Source organism: Dicentrarchus labrax, unplaced genomic scaffold (genome assembly GCF_905237075.1).
Source record: "Dicentrarchus labrax unplaced genomic scaffold, dlabrax2021, whole genome shotgun sequence".
In the NCBI taxonomy this organism is placed as follows: Eukaryota; Metazoa; Chordata; class Actinopteri; family Moronidae; genus Dicentrarchus; species Dicentrarchus labrax.
The window spans coordinates 18,543,779-18,567,013 of NW_026136714.1; the positions used below are offsets into that span (position 1 = coordinate 18,543,779).

The 23,235-nt window shown below is 43.3% G+C and overlaps 1 protein-coding gene across 2 annotated transcripts in view; it reads left to right on the top strand.

Annotated features, from left to right (window-relative positions):
* Positions 1-23,235, top strand: part of znrf3 (zinc and ring finger 3) — a 64,803-nt gene that overhangs the window by 22,188 nt on the left and 19,380 nt on the right. For both annotated transcript variants that reach the window (XM_051423824.1, XM_051423825.1), the window contains exon 2: positions 11,979-12,101. In XM_051423824.1, the coding sequence (XP_051279784.1) occupies positions 11,979-12,101 (123 nt within the window). The remainder of the gene's footprint in view (positions 1-11,978; positions 12,102-23,235) is intronic.

Sequence of the window (23,235 nt, forward strand, 5' to 3'; positions counted from 1 at the left end):
GAAAGAAAGGGGCAGGGAAAAAAGCAGATACAAGTGAGGAAAAAAAGGACCTGGAAAAGTCTGATTCTACGTGTGCCAGTTTTCGCAAGGAAAATCAATCTCTTAAACTCCCCCTCACCACTTGTTCGTCCATGTTTTCTTTAAAGGTCGGTACATTTGAAACAAAATCATGAGGTTAATTGCTGGTGATTCCAAACACATTCCTCTTGTGGTTTAATGCCTCCACTCTTCATCTCCTTCCCCCGATTGCAGTGTGACCTTAGCCATCTGACCCGGAAGTGATGTAGGTGAGCACTTCCTCTGGTGTAGTTGGAGCCCCAGTAAGTGTTTCCTAAAGAAAACAAGTCAGAGGCGGCCGAAATCTGAAACCAGCGCTAATGCTTGCTGCCTCTCCACCTTGCCTCCCTCCCTTCCTAAACCCTGTGCCCAGGGGGAAAGCAGACGTAAGGATGGAGGGGTGGAGTAGCTCTTACTGTACGAAACCCACCGTCTGTGCACACATTCGAGTGTGTGAACATGTGCATATACTGTAAGTCCTGTCAACATTCCTCTGTACTCTCACTGGCGGGGAGCTACAATCCTCAGCAAACGGACTGTGTAGCGTAAGCCAATGTTCTGGTTAGCCCAGCCTAGACTAGACACTCCCTGACAGACACTGGCATGCAGTGCCAAAATGGGTTGTTTCTGCAGTTGTTGTGTGGAAGGTCATTCACTAAGTTAAGTGTGTGTGAGGACAATATGAACCTGACCTTTGCAGAAAGCCCTTCTGCTTCCCCTGTGTGGAGCGGTTGGATTACACACATGTACATATCTGTGTGAGAATCCACAGCAGGAGAGCACACCAGTCACTCTGATTTCATATTGCAGCTCTCCACTTTGATATGCCAGGGCTACTGTGCATATTTGACAAGTGATTTTTCTTATGTGAAGTATTCGCCATTACCTTAATCTAATATCTCAAAGCATCTGGGTTTAGGTTGTGTGGCTTTTGATTACGGGCCAGCTGCTCGACTTCGACATGTCTGATCTCCACAGGCCACCTGTGCTGCCACTCTCACATACTGTAAATCGGAATACTAATTTCCCATGGAGACCGGCCTCATCAAATTTTGTTCCAGCTCACTGTGCTGAATAAAGAGCTGGCCAATTATTCTGTATCATCCTCCATTGATTTCAAGCAAAATCATCATTGTGTTGTTATGATTATGATCATCTTCATCTAACTGACGAATTAATGATACATGGCAAAGAACCTTCTGAAGTTCTGACTTCTGTCCACTGTAACCTTCTTAAGGTAAGAAGGAGCTGAAACGATTGATAAGTTGATGGACAGAAAATGAATCTGTCAGTCTGTTCATTGATTGATGGTTTGGTCATTTGACAAGAATACCCCAATGTTCTATGTTTCAAGATTCTCACTTGTGAAAAGGGTCTGTTGTTTTGTCTTGTACAGTACACCTGAATATCTTTGGGTTATGGTCAGTTGTTTGGACATACAAGACGTTTGAAGACATCACAGTGGGGTTTAAGGAAATTGTGATGGCCATTTTTTGTCATTATACACTAAACACTTAGTTATTCAAGAAAGTGATCTGCTGATTGATTATGAGAATAAGTATTTATTTGCATCCCAAAGAATCTTAGTAAAGAGAACTCCTTCCCATCAGCTTGTAGGTAAGATACACTAGAGGTTTTATGGATGAGGGGCAAAATCTGTGAATGAAGCTGCTGTGGTATGTGATTGAGAACCTGTAACCGTTTCAGCCATCATGGTTGAGGCAGGCTGAAGTAGAGGGGAGAGACTAATGAAAACAACACTTGGAATATATCCTCCTCTTCTTCCCTCCACCATCCCAACGTTTGGGTTTTGGAGAAGGTTTCCGCCATGTTGTTCACTCTGGAGGGTAGGGTGGGAGCGAGATGAGGGATGGGGAGGCAGGGCAATATGGGCCGCCTATGCTCTTAATCCCATGGCCGAGCAGCAGCAGCAGAAGCTTGCGCCTGCATTCCACAACTCTGGGGGCTTTTTTGGGGGGAGGGAGGGCGGGCAGCATTCCACTATGGCCGGGGCCATCAAAGACGCCGCGCAACATCAAAGGCCACTCAGAGCCTAGGTGTTGATGACTGCAATCCTCCCCTCAGTCCACTTTTAGCAACCTCAACCCCTCAGCCCTCTAACACACGCACACATACAGAGCGGGCCTGACTGCGCCAGGTATGTGCACCCTCCAGCCTCCCTCCTTCCTCCCCGTGGCTCACCAGCAGTTCTGTCGCAGCATTAATCATAGCTCATTAAGTAGTGACATTGACTTTTGTTTTATGGTGAGGTTTGAAGAGGAGCGGGCGGGCCTGGAGCAGGAGATGCCACCGATATTTGGGGCGGTTTTGGCACTGGACATAATCTAACTGTGCAAACATTGACTGTGGTGTTAAACAACAGCATAAGCTGATTGTCAATGACTAGTAATGACTAGTTAATTGTTTAGTCAATGGACAAGCCATTTTCTTTCTTAAGCAGAAATCCAAAACATTTGCCAGTTTCAGCTTCTCTAATGTAAAGATTTTCTGCTTTTCTCTGTTTTTATGTAATTGGAAATTCCTTATCTTTGGGGTTTTTACTGTGGGTCAGTTCGTCGAGTTTTGTTTTGTTTTTTGATACAAAGAATACCTGATTTCTGTAGAAATTAAGTTGTCTTTTTCAAAATGAAACCTTGTGAGAAATGTGTAGAAGACAAATAACGTGTGTACTTGCTACTTCAAAGTTGTGCTGTATAGAATTGTTTATTAATTAGCCCCATTTCCCTTTGCTTGTTACATTGTTAGTCATGGTAATGAATTCACTGTGGCACCTTGATGCTGACAAATAATTTATGCATGTGTTCACCTACTTTCCGTAATTGTCCTCGTAAGGACAGCAGCCTCTTGCACACGGAAGACAATATGTTTGTTTGCTGTTGTTACTTTATCTTTGCACATTGATTCTGTGATCTCTTCGGGGGGAGTTGTTTCCACTCCCCCCCTCTCTTTCCAAAATGGTGGCATCCAGCCCAATGTTGACCCCTGAACTTTGTCGGCCTGTCCTTTGTTCGTGTCACTCTGGGTTTTAAAGAGTGAAGAGCTGAAAGTGACACCAGTGAGACTTTTGAGTGCGCACACAGACGCATACACACACACACACACACGCCATTGACTGTTTTGGGATGCACTCGCAGAGAGTTAATAGAGTCACAAGCTCGGCGTCCTGCTCAGTGTTAAAGCTGTCAACCCCAGAGCCTTGTGCTACATATCAGGACATTTACATGATATTAGGTGTCCTCTGCCAGCATCCCCTGCTCACACTGAAACCATGACACTTGTTTGCTTTGCCTGTTGCTATGAAGATGGCGTGGAGGTGATTTTCAGGGAAGGTTAAGGAGGGGACTGTGTGTGTGTGTGTGTGTGTGTGTGTGTGTGTGTGTGTGTGTGTGTGTGTGTGTGTGTGTGTGTGTGTGTGACTTGCTGTCCCCTCCTTGTGTGGGATGTGCAAACAGACAGATGATGACTGCACTGAGGCTCCCATCATAAAGCTGGCATGCTCAGGGCGCACTCCCTTGACTTAAGGACAAGTTTTCTTACCCATCGTAAGAGTAAAAGTGCGCTTCTGTCTCCGATCGCTTGACACTTAATGAGTTCACTTGCTAAAAGTGTAGAGGGAAGTCAGATTGTTCACATAACAAAAATGTCATTTATATTCTAGTATTAGCAAATGTACCCCTTTTTTCACACCTTTTCTTTATTTCACCTTTCCTTCACATTGGTCAAGACTGCCAAACTAAAAGATGGATGCTGGACTAGCTTGGCTAATTGTTCCTTTAGTCCCAGCGGAGAAGACAAAAGGGAGGAAGTCTTCATTATTTGAGAGGAAAAGCAGAGGGATCCCTTTACAGTGATAATGTTACAGGAGGTGGAGTGTCGGCCCCACCTGTAGGGCCCTCCCAGCTGCTCAACTGTAACTGGATCCCGCTCTCTCTCTCCTCAAGGCTACCAGTCCTCTTTGAAGTTATTTCTAGTGCTGGGAAAGAGGGGCAAAGAGTGAGTGGGAGGGGAGGTGTGTGTGTGTGTGTGTGTTTTTTTTGTGTGTGTGTGTGTGTGTGTGTGTGTGTGTGTGTGTGTGTGTGTGTGTGTGTGTGTGTGTGTGTGTGTGTGTGTGTGTGTGTGTGCGTGCGCGGCGTGTGTGCGTGGCGTGTGTGTAATGTGTTAGTGCATGCATTTAAGTTTGTGAGTCTATTTGTGCATGCTATACATAGAAGGTTGCAATTCAAAACTCTTGCTCCTTTCTTGTGCTCATTTCCCCCTGTGCAGTCCGACACTGAACCTCTGTATGAGGGCAAGACCAATTTTGATTATGAAGTAAATTAATCATCCTCACAACAACCCCTGAAGACATTTTGTTGTCTAGAAAACCATCCAGTCCCTTGATTTACAGTTTTTCAGTGCAAAATATTGATAGCAGTGCAGCAAGCCCACTTAACAGCCATATGTGGATGTGCAAAGATTTTTTTCTCTCCTAGATTTCACTAAAATATACGAGAAATATTTGCCACATTTCTTTCATCCCAAAAATATTTCTGTAAACTAGATAGATTGTTATATATAGTATCTTATTGTGACATGATAATTGTCATACCCATAATGATAAAGGTTGTCCAGTTATGAAGACACCGTGATGCAGAGGTTATAGTGGAGTAAGTTCAATATTGTGTATTAGTTTTGCTAGATTGCTTTAAAACCTACTTAGTCTCATTTTTGTCAAGAAACAGACAAGAAAAGCCAATAAGATGCATCATGTCTTAAGAGTAGTTGTAACCCTAACTTGTCTGCAGCCAAGGACACACTGTAAATCCTCCATCCCAATCTGCACCAGAAGCTTAAGCTCACAGAGCCTGAACTAAAATGACTTGTTAAAGAATGACTCCCCATCCTTGCATGCTTTACTGAGGTTTCTTTAGGGTCACCCTTTGGATTAAGGTTCCATGTCTAATCCTGACTTTCTTCCTGTCTTTCTAAGGTGATGTCTGATCTCTTTAGGGCTCAGACAGTATGTCTGTGGGCCAGTGGGGAAAGTGTGATAATGAAATAGAGGAGATGTGGAGGGATGAAAGCAAGAAGAGGAATTCCACATGAACAGATGGCGACAAGACTTTGGGAAAATTTGACCTTTGACTTGTGACTGTCGATCAATTGTGACATGCCATGTTCTTAATATGTACTTATATCATACTAGCAAACATACAGTTTTTTGTTTTTCTATGATCAATTCCTGTGTTATGGAGAGCATCAGTATGTATGTGGCAGCTGGTGAGGGATTTCTTGTAGACTGTACAACTAAGCATTCAGTAGTGCATCTGTGTGAAAGTACTTTTCTCACCTACTTCAAATTAGGATGCCACTTTCGCCCACAAGAACCACGGCTTATATAAGCGCCCAGCACCCTCACCTCATCTGTTTCACCTTCCATATGTTTACTTGGAGATCTGAAGAGCGTGTGCTGATAGAGGTCATTTGTGTCCTTATTACCAAGAGTGCAGGAGAGGGTTGGGGGTTAAGCACCATCAGGTTTGTAATTGGTACGGGGGGGTGAAGTTGACTGTGCCCTGACAGCGCCACAGTTTGTTGTCCAGGAGGGTGCATCAGGGAGGCTGGTGGAGCAGCTGGTGATAACATGGTGTCGACATTTTGTTAGTTTGTGTATTTTGGCCATCAGTTTTATGCATGGTAGCTTGAAGTTACATAATAGAGCATCCATGTTGTGTGCTGGTTTGCATAAAATGCTTTGCAGTTATCATAGGTAGTAATTTAAGCTCTGGTACAGTCTGGCTATAAGATATTTGCTGTTGTTTTGGGCATCACTTCCTGGGCCACCTTCCAGCCTCCACTTATAAATGTAGTCCTGAAATAACTAATTGATGCAGATCCAGCTTTATAGAAGTGAAGATTTTCTGCTTATTGTTTCACTTCAAATTTAATTTGAATCGAAGACTGTTTGGACAAAAGAACCACCTTTGGGTCTGGCAGCTGATCATGGGGACTTTTCTTTCTTTCTTTTTTTCTTTTACTAAGTGATTAATTGATTGATCATAAACTGAAATAATCAGTAGTTGCAGCTGATACAATTGCAAGAATAAACTAATGATTTCATCAAGGTTCCCAGACTTGTTCCTTTATGTTCCTATATGGAGAAGTCATTACTTTGACTGTACTTGTGACACTTACATGGCGGTCAGGTTATTAGCCATATTATCTCTGGGAATGAACTTGAAAGGTAAACAAATTAAGTTGCAAACACTCACAACAGGCTGTTAACTCTAACTGCTAGTTATATGGACATATTGATGAAAACAGACTTATCTTTAATGGACTACATCAATAAAGGTATATTTATTTATGTATTGCCAAATGGTGTGAATGTCTGCAGATGTACTACAAGGTTCAAGGTTGTGTGTGTGTGTGTGTGTGTGTGTGTGTGTGTGTGTGTGTGTGTGTGTGTGTGTGTGTGTGTGTGTGTGTGTGTGTGTGTGTGTGTGTGTGTGTGTGTGTGTGTGTGTGCTTGTTAATGTGTAGTCCTGAACATCCGGTTGCATTACCACTCCTATGTCCTGTCCTGACCTGGTGAAGCGCCACAGCTCTGAATGTTGTGACTATGTTATGAGGCTCTGAGAGACACCACAGGTCCCAAGGGAGACGTGGTCTGTGGCCTGTGATCAGACGTACCCACCCAGCCATCCCATCTCCACAACCCTCAGCACAACCGCCCGCCACCTCTGTTGGCAAGACTGGTGTGTTATTCCAGGAAGTTGACAATACCCCCTCCCTTATAGAGAGGGAGGTTGAAGCCCCAGTGCTGGGGAGGGGAAAGCGCTGGTCGAGGTGGCGGTGGGGAGGGGCATTGGAGGAGGTTGGAGAGGTCGGCTGAATTAAAGTCCCGGGGAGGTGGGCGGGATGCTCCTTCATTGGGGTGAATGAGTTCACGGTAAAGACGGTCAGTGAGAGATGCCGCTGAGTTACCACTCGGTCACCCATGATGTGTTTTCAGGCTACACACTAACCAATATGCTCAAACAGTGAGATACATAGACACATGGTCAGTGCCGGGGAAGCAGGTGGGTGCGAGGACTGGCGCCGTGCCCAGGTTTTTCTTCCTCTAGATTGTGTGTACATGTGAAATAGGTGCCAGCTCTTCTTCCAAAATTCATAAAAGAAACCTATGAACAACAGATCTGTCCGGTTAATCATTTAGCCAGACTCACAAAGAACATCTTGTAAAAATTGTCTGTGGCTGGCACAGGCTTCAGACAACAAGGCAGCTTTGATTGTTATGACAGAAACTCATCCACGGCATGACCTAAATGCCATCATTTGTTGGAACTCACTTCTGGGGAAAATATTGGTGCTTGAGATTTCTAAAAAGATTTTTTTAGAGTTGACATTTCTAAGACTTGCGTGCAGGGGTCTGTATCTGCATCCCTTATAGATGAGTTAAGCTCAGGGATCATTCTCCTCTCCTCTGCCTACTTTGCTTTGATGTTTTAAACTCCTGGCGCGTTGTAGGAAGGATGCCTAGTTGGAATGCACAGCACATTAAGCACCATGTTTTTCAGCAAGATTTTGTACCCTGTGAGCATCATTTTTACTCAAGTTCACAAGGCTTTCCTGGCTGGAGGAGCTTTAGAGGAGCACAATCTTTCTGAAATTTCTGCTTTGTCAAAAAAGCTTTTTTTAGCATTGGGGATGTGCAAATACAGACATTTGGAGAAGTTCTAAATATTTCAAAGGCATTCTGAAGAAGTTTTATAAAAGTAAAGTAAAGCGGGAAAACAAACTTGCTGATTGTTACTTTTTATGTTGAGCACTGCTACTTTTCATGTTGAAGAGGAAGTACAAGTGAGAATAGAATTTGTAAAATGCACACACATACACAGCTGTGCAGGAGAAAAAAACCCCCCAAGCTCTTTCATGCAAGGGCGATATAGCATGGTGAGGGCAGGGGAGGGTGAGTGTTTCGGAGTTGGGGACGGATGAGGGGGTAATGGGGGTTTGTAACCAGGGCCACCAATAATTTAGAGAGAGAGAGAGAGGAAAAGGGGGTGCAGCAAAGGGGAGGGGGGCTGAAGAAGTGGTTGTTGTATGATCAAAGGCTCAGCGAATTGTGTCACAGACAGACAGAGAAGAATGGCGTTGGATGGTGTGACTTGCATTTTGATTTCCTTTGAGGGGCCGGGGGGGGAATGGGAGTCTTTAGAAGTGGGGTCCCTGTTTTGATCCCATTACCAACCCATATCAGGTCACTTGTGTGTGGAGGAGACAACCATAAAGGACTAGGTGTGACAGAGTTAAAATAAACTTTTTTTTGCTATTTATGGATTTTCTCTCAGCGAAACCAAACCTTTTCTAAATTTGAGTTAGGTGTTGTCTTCCAAGTTTGTACACAGTTACAGTGTATGTTACAGTTGCCCTTATGGAAGTGTATAAAATATATGGAAAAAATATAGACTCAACTTTTAAACTACAATGAAACAGACTGACTACTACTACTTAATAAGATAAAATGAGATAAGATAAGATAGACTTTACTCATCCCACACTGGGGAAATTTAAATGATTAATAACAAAATAACGCCATAGTATGAAGCAATCTTCAAATTGTGCTTAATATATTATAGTGGTATTAAGAAGATGATATCACATTTAAAAAGTATCCCATATGAGCAAAAACTTCCTCTACAGGTGGTTTTGCAGAAAGGGGTGGGGACTGATAGGGGGTGTGGCCTGCTTGAGTGACAGGTGGAGTTCAAATCCCCACCAAGATTTCATTGAGAGTGTGGCCTCTGTAACGGGATATTCATGTGAAAGGCTGCCTCCCCCAGGGGCAGGACAGGCAGTGCAGAACAAGAGCCGCCCCCTTGTGGCACTTATGGGGTGCCGGATGCCCCAAAACCCTGGGTACGGAGGAGCAGAGCTAAGTGGAGTAAAGTGGAGCAACTGGGTGTTTCCAGTGGGCTGAGCTTGTATGATTTGGGGCCTAACAGGGAAAGTTAGAAATTGGAACACAAGAGGGGACAGTCTCTGTCATTTCATGTGTGTTTGTGTGTATGAAGGCACGTTTGCATATGTGCTTGTTACTCCTTTGTGTGCACGGCCAGTAGCTGTGACCCACTTCACGAGATCACGGTCTCTCATCCAAACCAAGCTCCTTTTACTTCTCCCCATCCCCAAATCCATCAACGCCTACGTCAACATCTGACAAAAAGAAAAATCCCTGCGGTGGAGATAATGGTGCAATGGCCAGCCTCTAAAATAACAACATGGTCCACAACAACAACACTGCCCCATTTGGAGTGCAAGAGCCCCTGCACAATGGCCCAGTGTTCAGGACCCAGGGGCGCAGGCGGGGCTCCCCGTTGCCATCCAAGCTGTTAGCCAAGCAGGAGAGAGAGGTCATAATCACACAGCAAGCAGCTCTCCACTTCCTGGTCCCCCTTCAGATTGACTGAGACACAGACACAGATTGAGCTCTTTTATCTTTGTCTTTCCTTTAAATTTTGTCATCCTCCAAAGGCTGACAAGTGAAGCACACTGAAATTATCATACCAAATGTGTATGTAATGTATACCTGTGCTGCCTGCCTGCTCCTGCCAGCCCTAGGCTAATATCTATCTTCCAAACAGTCATCCAGAGCATGGCTGCTCTCTGCTCACCTATGTTTACAAGAGAAAAATAAGCTTTGAGAAAATATGCAGTGAGGCTATGAAATGCAGGCGGACAAGGTGATTGAATCCTGTGATTTGAAAAAAGGTGTTTTGAGTCAGCGTAGCCTTGATTCATGATGACCTCTTTACTCTGTTGAGAGAATGATCCATTTTGTTGTGAAGGACAAAGGTTGTGGTTGAAAACTGGAACATAATCTTTAACATTTCGTCAGTATGTAGGAGGCCTGAGGAGGAGGAGGATTCAAGGATGAGCTTTCTTTTTCTAAAGGGGCAATTCAGAATCTAAGACAAAAACATGTACTCTCAGTATTAAATGTTCTTCCAACTTGGATACCTTTTTAAAAGATTGTGATTTCTCCATTTCAACATCTGCTGTTTGTGCCTCTCTCCATTATTAAAACTGATGCCAGTCTCTTCATCAAATATCATCTCTAAAGCAGAAAGAAAAGATGTTACACTGTGGAGCTTCACAACGGCACACGTTGTCCACATTCCTTCTCTATGACTCTTCCGTAGTCCAACTGATTTGCATGTGACCCCCTTACTCTTAGCTAAGTCCTCCCCAAAAATCCTTTAGGTCAGGGGCTTAACCCCTCTGCCTTGTGGCACTGAAGTGACGAGGCGCCTTCGGAATATCTCCTCAATTGGCCTGCTGCACGACTAACCTGCACCCAATGTGATGAAGTGGGGTTCAAAGGTCAGGGGTCAGCAAAGGGAGAAGGGTATCTCAGGTCATCAACAGTGGCCCAGGGGCCAGAGTGGCCAAGGGCTCGGCGCCACAGTGCTGGCTGATTGGGGTGCTGTGGTCATTGGGTTAATAGGATAAGTGGCCTGCAGGTCAGTTTGGCCCAGTTTTAATGCTAATACAGGAGCTTGCCTTTGCACTGTTGCCAGGGTGGGGAACAGATCCAGGATTTTGGGACTCCACTTGGTTACAGTTTTAATCCAACCTTGTTTGAGCAGATCTTTTTTTCATCCTTGTCAGCAGTTGAAGGCCGTAGTTGTTGTCTACTTTTTGCCTTCATTTTGTTTTTAGTTTGTGTCTGTATATGTTTCACCCCTTTTTTGCACTGTTCAGTTCAAGTGATGACCTGATTTGATTGTTAGCATTATCTGTTAACTTCCCCCATGATACAGACGCCTCCTGGGAGTGCATACTAGCACATACGCGAGATTGATGATTAGATACAATGACACGGTTTTCTAGCTCCAGTCTCTTGATGGGAAGATGTGGAATACAGATTTGGTGATTTTAAATACTCATTCTGTGACAACCTCTCTTTGCCTTCCTTTCCATCCTCCAAATGCTTTGAAATAAATACTTTGAGCTCAATGCTTCTGTTAGTTTGCAATTAAGTAGGTTACCACCTCTTTCTTTTTTTGGGCCCAATGAGTGAGTCAGTGTTTGTGATGTCTGCCATCCTTTAGCTTTAATCATCTTTAAAGACCTTGTCTAGGCACTTGCTCTTGAGAGCTTTTTGGCTCAGAGAACTAGGCCAATTTAGTGGCTTTAAGTGTAATGAGAGGACAAGTCGAGATCGTCTGATAGACACCGATCAGACTTTGTATATGCAGCGGTGTGAAACGTCAGCATCCTTTTTTATTTTAATAAGAAGATACCGGTAAATCATTGTGCATCTGTGCAGAAACACAATAGAAATGGCAGCAGCATTTATCATTTGCAGCAGTAAGAGTGGAAGTAGACTTAATGCACCGTTCCTTAAGTAGAAAGAAATTGATTGAAAATCTGCCTCATCAGCAGATCCATGAAAGCACATAAATCCCAGTTTTCCTTATCTGCTGCTGTTGTTTGAGAGGTGTGGTAGAATGCTGTACTGTATAGATCCTGCATGATTTTGCTGCACGCAGCAAATACTTCAGAGACGTCTAATGCTCTTAAGTTCTTATGTTTCATTATGGAAAATAGGTGACAAGTAGATTATAAATTCTTGTACTCCCTCAGAAGGGGGGTGAGGTTGGGGGGCAAATAAGCCTATGATGCCAGGACTCTTGATGGATCGTGTAGGGCAGCTTTTCATGTTTTCTTAGAACACTTCACATGCTACTTATTTGTTGCATTAGGAACTTGAGAAACAAAATGCTATGGTTAAATGTAACTTGCATGACACTAAAAACCAGTTTTGCAACGCTGCCGATGGTCACCTTTGAGATTAACCGCAATTCAATACTTTTTGATATAAATACTTATCTGTCCCTTCTCTTTTCTTCCAGATGCATCCATTGGGACTATGTAATAATAATGATGAGGAGGACCTATATGAGTATGGCTGGGTCGGAGTGGTGAAGCTGGAGCAACCAGAGCTGGACCCCAGTTGTCTGACTGTGCTGGGAAAGGTAAATAATTGGTTGTTTACACTTTTACAAGTTTCTGCCAGTTCCAGGGATGAATTATCGGGTAACTACACTGTACAGATACAAAAACAGCCTAAACTCCTTACTGGAGGTCGGAGGAAAACATGCACCACACTCTAGACTATACTTATCAGTTTGCATTTACATAAAAAAGTATTCTATGTGCAAGCAGCATGACATGCATTCGAGTGCCACTATAGGTGAGTTGGGTCATGCGATGAAATGAACACACGTTATAAACACACTGCATTTAAGTCATTTTGACACCTTAATGTGATGGATCATGTAATTTGAGTGTTAAGGGTTAATATAATGCTTCAGTCATTGCATATTTGGAGATTGTCTGGCAATTTTCAGGGTAAAAATCCTCAATTTCAAGACCCAGGACACCCAGAGTTTCAATTTATTACGGCTGCTATCTGTAGCCAATTTTCATATCTTGGGACATGAATACACTGACAGAATAATAAATGCATTACTATTTGCCTGTGAACACAATCTTTGAAAATCTTATGGGTACAGATCGAAATAGAAAACAACACCATCAGGTGTATTGAATGTTTGGACATGAGATTTTTGGTTCCATGAGCGATGAGTAGAAATGTGCAGACAGCATGGTGTTTTGTGTATATAGACCGTCCCCGTTGCTACAGTCACATTAAGGACAATTCTTTCCCTTGTACTTAATTAAACCCTTTAAAGAATTTATCTTTGATCTTTTGTAGTCACAGAGACAATTCACGGATGGATGATTTTGTTTTATTTTGTTTCTTACTTCCCATTGCTGGGAGAATGAGGGTGAACTAAATCCCTCTCTTGTCTCTCCCCGTCCCCCTGTTCCTATCCTCCTTCCCTCCTCCAGTGCTCCCAGACCCCTCTGGAGTCTCCGAGTGGTATTTTATCATGTTTTAATTAAGTGTTCCTCTTAATGGAATGTACCAACATTCCCCTGGAGGATGTGGGGGGTGGCTATAGTCTCATTTATCCTGTGCATGCCCAGTGACAGAAAGAGAGCAGCCATTCATAATTTAAGGAGCCCTTGTGCCTTATAGACATGCTAATGGTGCACTTTCCTTGGTGATGGTTGCTGCTACCTAGCTGAGACATACTTATGCTGAGCCCTGAAAACTGACCTAATGTTCAGCACTGTAGCTAAGAATATATCCTTGTCACGGGTGGCTTCTCTCACTAGTAAATGGTCTTCTTTGAGGTGATGCGTCCATGTTTAAGGAGCAGTTCACTGTTCCAGAGGGAAACCCAAGGAAACTATAACTGGTTTAACTTGTTGTTTACCACTTACCACTACTATAATTGTCACGGAAACAGTATGCCTGTAGGACAGTAAGGCGGACATGGCTTAAGTCTGTAAGGGCAGAAGTAGTACCAGGAACCCACACATTCCGCACTAATGAGCTAGCAATTTTAATACGTTCTATGGGTTTGATGTTTTGCTATAAGGGACACTGAAGTGAGGATGGCAAGAACCTTCCCTGGTGACCTTTTGGCCTTCAGCCAGCCTCCCTAACCTCTAGACTACTCTGTTTCCTCTGTTTTTATTCAGCCAGGACTATAATTAGAGAAGGGAAAGCCCATTGTTGCATCTTGACAGACCCTCGCCCGGGGCCTGAACACAGCTGGGTGCTTTGCGTTGGCACCGCCGCTTTTGCTAGGTCAGACAGTGCAGTGTTTACCCCCTGCCAGTCTGCTTACACTGCCCAGCCAGCCAGCCAGCCAGGCCACCATGCCCAACCCTAGTCTGGATACTATGCCCACTCTTACACACTCACCCCGCCTGGTCTGGCCTCATGCTCGGCAGCCCCCGCCCCCCCCCCGCCCTACCCGACTGGCCCCTGACTGAACCCAAGAGCCCACTCCACTTTGCTGCCACTTTGCCACCAACAGTGTTGGGGTCTTGTCTGGTCAATTTAGATTCCATTCAATTACAGAATCCCAGTGAATGCACAAAACAGAATTGTAGGAGGAAAAAATGTTGTTTGCGCCAATCCATGTCTAAATATAAAGTGTCTGGGAACACAAGGCCCCCAGCTGTGCTTAAGAGTTGGTCAACATGTAGCGATGGGCATTCCCTCTTCCATTTAGACTTGGCTAGATAGAGCTATGCAGAACCCCCAGCTTATAATGCAGGCTTTATTGTTGTTGAATATACATTTTTTGGTATCTTTAGTCTTTGGAGTTTTAAAGAAATTCCTAGTAATGCCATTGTTGTCAATATCATATCAATGGCGCTGTTTACACCTGGCATTAACATGCTTCTTGGGTGATCTGATCACAAGTGGATAGCAAGTACAGTTGTGTGTGTAGTGTGTGTGTGTGTGCGCGTGTGCGTGCAAATGTATCTTGGACCCCCTGCTCAACTGACTTCCTCAAACGTGCGTACTCATTCACGCAACGGCATCATATTAATGTGTGAAAATACAACAAAAATGGGTAAAATAGAGTACACAGAAAAAGCTGTCCAATTTCCATTTGGGCCAAAGAGTCAGTACAGGGGAAACCAGAAGATTCATATCGCAACTGGAAATGATGTGTTTTTATTTGCACATAGAGCAGGGAAATGAGATCTGATCACAAGTGATCACAGGAGCATTTGGGGATGCATTCTCATGCCAGGTGTGAACTGACGTTCCAAGAGCTGTCCACTTCCGATCACCTAAGATGCATAATGGCAGGTGTAAACAGGAACAATGTGATTTTAGTTCGTACTAAATTATTCCGCTTAGTTATTGGCTTACATTTCAGACTGCTCTAACTGTGGCAGAGAAATGCTTTGAAAGCAGCAAATATTATCAGTAGAGGAAGGGAAGGAAAGGAGGTCGGTCATGCCGGCCTCTGAAGTCCACGTGCAGACCTCACCAAAGTGCTGGTGTGTTATATATATGTACACAGTTTTTTCCTGCATTTCCTGTCTGGTTCCTGTGAGAGCTGCAGGACTGTTAAACCCCTGACTTCTGTGGGCCACAGCAGTAGCCCCTCCCACCACTGCAGGAAAACCATGTGCAAATTGGTTCCTACTGTAGCTAACTGTGTTAGTAGTTACACTCTTTGAAGTGGTTTAGTTGTCTGGATTATGGTTTCATATAAGGATGACACTGCAAGGTGCCCTGCTGTGAGTAGAACACAGTTGCAAGTAGTTGCCTCTCTTTAGCTACAGTTAATCAAGTCTCTGCTTCCTTTGAGGTGTTTGTAAATGTCATAAATTATGCTTACACCTCTGTACACATGTATCCGTTCTCAAGTTTAGCTATTTATTGCAGTCAATAACATATCTTTGGTTGTCATTTCCTTCCTGCTGCCTGACTTTCTCAGTACTGGCCTCCCTCCCTTCGTCTCTACACTGTCTTTCACATACATACATTGCGATTTTTGGCAGCTCTTCTGGAACATGAAATCATGCCACTGGCTTTCATTGGTGGCCCAGGCTGGTCAGGGTTTTTGTCGCTGTGCCAGTGAGATATCTCTTCTTTCAAGTGCCGCGGTGCCAACGGCCTCACAGGGCCTTAGCATGGCGGCTTTTCCCCTTTCATCCTCCTCGGGCTCTCATGACATCAGCCCCCGACCCGGGCAACTAGGGGAGGGAAGGCAGCAAGAAGTGGTGGCGGATAGAGAGGAGTGGGAGTTAGAGGACAGAGGGAAGCGAAAGAAGTCGGGGGGATTGGCTTCTCAAGGAGATGACGAAGGCGAATGTGTCTGGTTTGGTAAGTGGGTGGCTGGGATTTGTGTCTCGCTTGGTACAACTTTTTTTTGTATGCACATAAGCAGAAAAATGCAACCCATCCTCCCACACAGGCCTGCAGCTTGTGTAAAGCAAGTCTCTTGGCTGGCAAAGCATGTAGAACTCCCTGGTATGTGCTTGTTGTGTGTGGCCTGGCGCTGCCCTTGACCAGCTCGTCTCTGAACCACGATCAGTTCCACCTTAAAAACCAGCCAAAGACAACATTTCATCGCAGTGGAGCGCAACTGGCCCGAGACCAGCCACTACAAAGCACTTAAAAATAACTAGAGCAACAAGAAAAGTATCAAGATCTTTATTGACATATCCTCCCAGAAATAAAGCTAGCTACTTTAAAGTTTTTGCCAGAGGCACACAACCATAAAAACTGTATCCTGTGTGGGAAGTTCTGTCTTTGACACACATACAAACACAATCCTAAAACCACAGTTGCCATGGAACAATGCGAGGGAGCAGAGGAGTGTGTCTGTGTCTTTTTCTACCGTGGTCCTCAAGTTGGCACTATGGGACAGCAGGCCAGAGCAAACAGCTGCTCCGTCTTAGTGCTAAGTGGACTCTAACCGTGTCTGGCATCTCAGCCAGAGCTGCAGAGAGAGTGTAGTGTGTGGGCGCATGTGTGTGTGCATGTGTGTGAATGTGTGTGTGAGAGGAATGACAGGGATATAGAAAGTGCACGAGGGCTACAAGGACGGCGTGTGTATGCGCCTGAAGAAGAGTGAGACCTGCATTAAAAGAAAGAAATGGCAACAGACAGATGAGTGTGATATTGCGGGCGACTAGCTTCGAGCCTGTGGCCAGGTTAGCCGTCCTACACACTCAGGTGTGTGCTAGGGGTCGTCCTGAGGCCACGGCAATGCCAATAGAGTGTCAAGCCACAGGGCTTGTTGTAAAGAAGCTTTAATGCTGGATTGAACTGGCTGCATTTTGGTCTTGTTTTCAGACCACTTCTAATGCAGCGTGTTGGCCTTCATGGATAGGAATACTGTCTGATCAGTGGGTGTATTTGTTGATATGCGTATATGTGCATGCATTAGCTCATCCACTGTTTATCAGTCTAGATAAGAAGAACTAGAAGCCTGGCAGATCAGCTTGTGTTTTGAGGCAGACGGCTGAATGACTCACTGTACCTCTCTCACCACTCTCTTCTCACTCCTTTCCTTTTTCATTTTTTTTCTTCACTGTGCAAAGACCTTAGTGAAGCAGAGAGCCTTCATAACATAAAGAAAGAAAAGCCAGAGTGTTTTGTTAAATTGCAGTGAAGCCACAATAGTGATTGATTTACAATGGCGCCTTTTGTTCGATACAGATGAAGCTTGTTTTTTCCTCAGAGTTTTTAGAAGAAATCTTTTCATGGCAGAGCCATAAAGATGCAGGATATTGATAAGACCGTTTTTTCCTATGCTTGTGCTAAAAATGATCAGACTTATTTCCATTCAGTTGAGTGCAGCAAATTGAAAGTCAATTTTGGGTTGTTTAAATCAAGGCAGCTAACATTGGCAGCTGTAGCATGAAGTATAATGGAGGCCAATGTAGTCTGCCTTGTCAGATAAAGCAAGTTCAAGTAGTTTTCACTGAACTTTTACTATTATTTCCCTTCCTTAAGTTATTCCAGGGTTCTAGAGAATTATTAGTATTTGCCATATATTTTGCCACAAAAACATTCAAGTTTTTCACACTCCCAGTTCTCACAGAGATTTGCATCCACACAATCAATCACAAAACACTCAATAAAATACCAAATATAAATTGCATTCACCACATTTCTGGCGCCAACTGCCATGATGTCAGAAAATGGAGGGGGAAAAAGTTACAGGACTGGAATGGACTTAATCAATGAACAGCCTGGATATCCTTGCAGTGTGAAGGGGTAAAATGCACAAGTCTTTAGCTTCCTCTCCACCTGCCCCTTGCCCCAAACACCCTGAACAAACACTTTCAAACACCGGAGTATGGAGGGAGGGATAGAAAGAGAAATTGAAAAAGAGAGGAGGAGCAGCACGGAAAAGAAAAAAGGAGGGAAAAAAAAGCTTGTGAAGCACGGAGCACTCAGGGGCCTGCCTCTTGGGCTCTCCTTTCATGTTTGTGTATGCCTCAACTTGCTGATATTATCTTGGCCGCTCTTCCTGGCGGGGTGTCGGGAGAGGTTTCCACTGTGATCAGGCAGGGGCCTCTCTCTCTCTCTCTCTCTCTCTATCTCTCTATCTATCTCTATCTCTCTCTCTGGCTGTATTAGAACCCTCACCCACCTTCCTACTTCAACCCCCCCTCAAAAAAGTCCCTCTCCTAAATTACCGCTTCACCACGTTTCACGGCGCTTGGAGGCACCCGGGATCCCACTGCGCTCGTTTCCATGGTCACTGGGAAGCTCCTTGTGTCATGTGGCTCAAAGTGAGCCGTCCCTGGGCCGAATTACCCAGCTTTCAATGGGAGGCCAAATGACCATTATTAGACTTCACAGCTCAGGCCCCTATTTAAAGAGAGAAGAAAGGAGCCCTGGGGACTTAAGATGAGAGAGAGATGGAGGGAGAGCGAGAAATGGTGAAGAAAGAAAAATGGGAAAGAAAGAGAGAAGAAGAGAGGAGGGGAAATCACAGGAAAAAGAAGAAAGCGCACTTAGCACCACACTGGAGTTGTTTCTTTTTATTTCTCTCCACCCTTACATTGATTTTTGTTCTTAATCACAATTGGTATTTTGAAAGTCAGACGCCAGCCACAACTAAAGCTCTCCTGTCTGTCAAACAGCACCCAAAGAAGACAGGGCGGCGCTGGATCAAAAGATGTACCATGGAAAAAGTAAATCTTAGAAAAGATAGGACCAGACATCCACCCACGTCAACCAAAGCCCTGTCTTTTCTCTCTTCATCTCTGTCTAAGCCTGCTGCTTTGTAGGGGAATGTGCTTGTGTGCGTGAGAATCCTCGTGTCTTGCGCCCCGCTGTGTATGTCAGGACCATGTTGTCTTTAAGGCTCGGGCCCACAGCCTGGCACGGAAGCTGGAAACCGAAGCCCCCTGGTCCCCACACAGCTAATCTGATTCCTCTTCCCACTACAGATGAGTCCTCTACTGGAGGGGAGGGTTAGCGGGGTGAAAATGTCATCCTCCTCTTGTGGTTTAAACTTTCTTTTATGCTCCGCCAGGGAGGCAAGGTTGGGCCCATCACAAGGAGATGGAGGTGTGTGTGTGTGTGTGTGTGCGTGTGCGTGTGCGTGTGCGTGTGCGTGTGTGTGTGTGTGCGTGTGCGTGCGCGATACATTTAGATTAGATGAAAGATCTGTATGGCAGTTGTCTGTGGTTAAATATTACTTAAAAAGAATGTTTTAATTCTTTACATTGGTAACATGGTTGTTTGAAAAATCTCGGATAAATGTAGAGGAGTAAAAATTACATTACTCAAAACATTGTACTTCCACCCTGGGTATGATATGGTAGCATAAATGTTGACCTATCTGATGGCTAAATATACTGTAACAGACAGATCACGTGCTGAGATAAGACAGCAGTGAGGTGTTATATTGGAATGGGAGTCGTAGCTGAATGAGGTAAATACACCTGAATATTGCAAATACTATTTACAGTCATGGGCATTTCCTGTTTTGATGTTTTTATTGGGACACAACAAAACCCAAAGGTGTTTGCTATGTTTGGTGAAGATGAGATGGACTCAATATTTCTTAGATCAATGGTTTTTAGTCCAACTTAAAAAAAATGGATTATTCCTCCATAGACTGTTATTTTAATGCTTTTTAGAGGCCTGTAGAGGTAAAATCTAGCCATGAGAAGATAAAAGAAAAGAACACAACAAAGTGAGAAGAAATACAGTGTGGTTTTTCAGGGTTTGTTTTGGTTTGTTTGTTTTTTTTTGTTTGAGGTTTGGAAGCAGAGTCCCAGGTTACTAGGTTTTTACCTAGGTCTGTTTACAGGCAGTATTACATATGTGTGGGGAAAAAGTTGTTTAAAGCCTATTGTGTCTCCAGGTCATGTTGCATTGTGGGTAATATAGGTGCCAGTTTTTCACAATGAAGAATAAATGGAATAAAAAAATCATATCTGGCTTTACTAAATTGATTTTGATACTTTTTTTGATACATTGCCCATCATGAGTCTGACAGTGTTCTAGGAATGCATACTTTTTCTTACATTTACTTTTGTTCCATGTTTATTCTATCATCAAAGTATTTGTTGTCCTTATTTCAATGCTGAACATAGATGAAGAACATAACACAGAAATTATGGACCCAGTCAGTTTCTCCTTCAGCATGAAATGAAATGAAATAAGCAACCAAAGACTAAGTCAGTCGCCTCTGCTGGCCTACAGCTAGGAAGACTGCCTAGCGCGAGACAAGAGGTACAGTAAAAAGAAAATGGGGGTTATAGGGCCAAGTCCCGACCTGCTCTGCCTTGTTTGCCCAGGGAAAGAAGACAGCAGGCAGCAGCAACACCCCTCCACCAGCAGCAGGATAGAGTATTACAAGAGAGAGAAGTAACAACAGTAACTTCTCTTTCATGCAAGCAAGGACATGGTCTCCTAAAGAAGCTTCAAGGCAGAGAGAGATTAGAGAAAAACCGTACGAATGCAGACGAATTAAGGGAAGGAGAGAAGCGGCCATTTAGCCAGACTCCTCAGCTCGAATGAAATCGCTGCATGTGGATTATAGTGCATGTACACACCATAGCATCCTGAGTGGGGAAGCACAAATAACAACCAACCGAGTAAATCTGGCAACTGCAGCAGTTTAGTGCTGTTTTCTTCGTTCCATCATTGACTTATTGTGCCTGAAATGACGCCATCAAATGCAGTCAATTGTTCTTCGCTTAGATATACATTAAGATAGTACTTTGACATCAAAGCCACAGAGGATTTTTTTTTAGCTCAAAGTAAAATGTTAAAAAATAAAGCATACTTTAGACTCAAAATAAGTCTTTGTTTAGTGCTCTCTCAAACTGCCCTCTTACTTAGACCTACTGTTTTCACACCCAAGACTGTTAGCAGACTAGCAGTCTAGATCCTCGAAAGTTGAAGAAAATAACTTAACATTTGATCAATGATGTGTCAGGAGACTTTCAGCAGGCAAGCATAAATCTAGTGTTTCACTTGTCTTAACTTGCTCCCAACTTTATCATCTTTCCTACTTTCGTCTGACAGCTCTCTTCTCATAAAAAATAGGGTAATTCAGAATTTTTAATACCAGGAGAAATTTATTCCGTCTTCGGGAATTCCTTTGAGAGCTGAGAGCAAAAAATATATATAATATCGAAATTTCAGATGTCTCATCTCATCTGCTACCTCATATATCAAAAATCAGACATGCATGCATTTCTTAACATAGTGCTGTTATTTAACACTGAGATATTCAGAGAAAACATCAGGGATTTTTTGGACAGACAGTGGGCCTAATCACTGCAGATAATCTAATTAATTATGTTCTGCTCCTTCTAAATTTCCCCCAGATAACAAACGGGTATATCACTAATTATTTCTAACCAAGATTTCCCGTCACTTTCATCCAAACAACTCCTGTTTAGACACTAGGAGCAGAAGAAGCACTTAAAAAGTAGTATTCTTGTCCCTTGCCGGAAAGCTTGTTTATTTTCCTGTGAATCACAAAGGGCCGGAGCCCAAAACCGGTAAGAAAACAACATGGGAGGGACAGAGAGGAAAAGTGGAGGAAATTTAATTAGTGGTTGTCCATTCCTCTGGCCTCAGCTTTTTGGTCTCGGCAGGGCAGAGCAGTGGGCAGAAGGAGGAGAGGAGACTAAAAGGCTTCTTGATAAGCGGCAGTGTGAGTCAATGCATTTGCATCCATGTTCATGTTTGCATAAGTGTGAGAGCATGACGCCACAAGACATCAAACCTTGGAGAAAGACAGGAAATGCTGCCTGTGGTGCCCAACAAACAAGACAAACATGTATATTTAGAAATAAAGATGCTTAAATGCTCAGTGTTTCACTAGACCTTTTGAGTCCAGTGTATGAGCATCATCCTCATCAGTTTTTATTTATCTCTTCACAACAAGGACAGACAAATTCAACCGTCTGTTAGTTCATAAAAACCACAATGTTTCCTCTGAAATCCTTCATAGCCACATGATGACAAGCATTTCAATGTTTCGGAACAATTATCTCTTTGTTATGTAACTCTGACGAAGGCTTTCTGCCAAACATTTTGAGTTTTTGTGCCAAACAAGGTCTATAGTTTTATATTATTCATTATTCTCCAAGAGTAGGTGATTTTGCCTATAAGTATGAGTTACTTTGTCAGTTAGTAAGGCCAGTCCAGCACAGTCACAGGGTCAGTCACAGCATATTGTAACATTTTGAGGTGATTTGGCATCCATTTTTCAACACTTTTTTGCTTCTACATGCAAACACTACTGGTATTGTTTGAATTTTTTTCTATACCAGAGTTTATGCCAAAGCCCAAGTTCGGAGTTAATTCCAATACCATGACTGTACTTTTTTCCCCATATTTTTTAAGAAATGTTGACATGTTTTGCTGTAAAACATTTTGTATTTAAAGGTCCAGTGTGTAACATGTAAGAGGAGCTATTGGCAGAAATAGAATATAATATTCATAACTATGCTTTCATTAGTGGATAATCACCTAAATATAGGAATCGTGTCTTTCTTACCCCCGAATGAGCTGTTTATATCTGCACCTTCCATGGGGTCCGCCTTGTTTTACAGTAGCCTAGAAAGGACAAGCCATACACTGGCACAAGATAGCCTTGCAGCTGCAATTTGCAGCATTGTACACACTGGACTTTTTTAACAGAAGAAAGCCATAATAGTTCAGTAGTAGTGTTTGCACATCCCAATATTGTATCAAGTTAGTTCAAGAAAAAGGAAGCCACGGACTAAATTGATTATATTAGTATTACCCGATGTTTGTAACTGTACGCATACTACATTATACAAATCTTTGTTTGGAGCATCAATTCAGTGTGCAGTACCTTTTTCTCAGAGTTCTCACAAACAGGCATCATATGTCTTATGAAGGACTTTGCCTATAAATAGAATACAATCTAAAATTGTCAAAAATATGAATTAAGTTGGGAACAATTTCATCAAAGAATAAGTAAACAAGAACATGAACCTGACCAGGTATTCATGGCTTCTTCCAGTACTCGACAGTTTTCAATACTAAGTGCTGAGGGCACATTTCAGTCGGCACTACAGCTTTGAGGTATGATATCCTGCTTTAACACTGATCGATGATGGACTACATGTGCCATGAGTTTGCAGCTTGAGCCCTTTCAGTATTTTCAGTACTTTTACAGACGTTTGCAGTAAATATCAGGGTCAGGATTTGGTACAGTACAGGATGAGGATAAAAGTGAGTATTAAAGAGAGACGCTATATATGGGT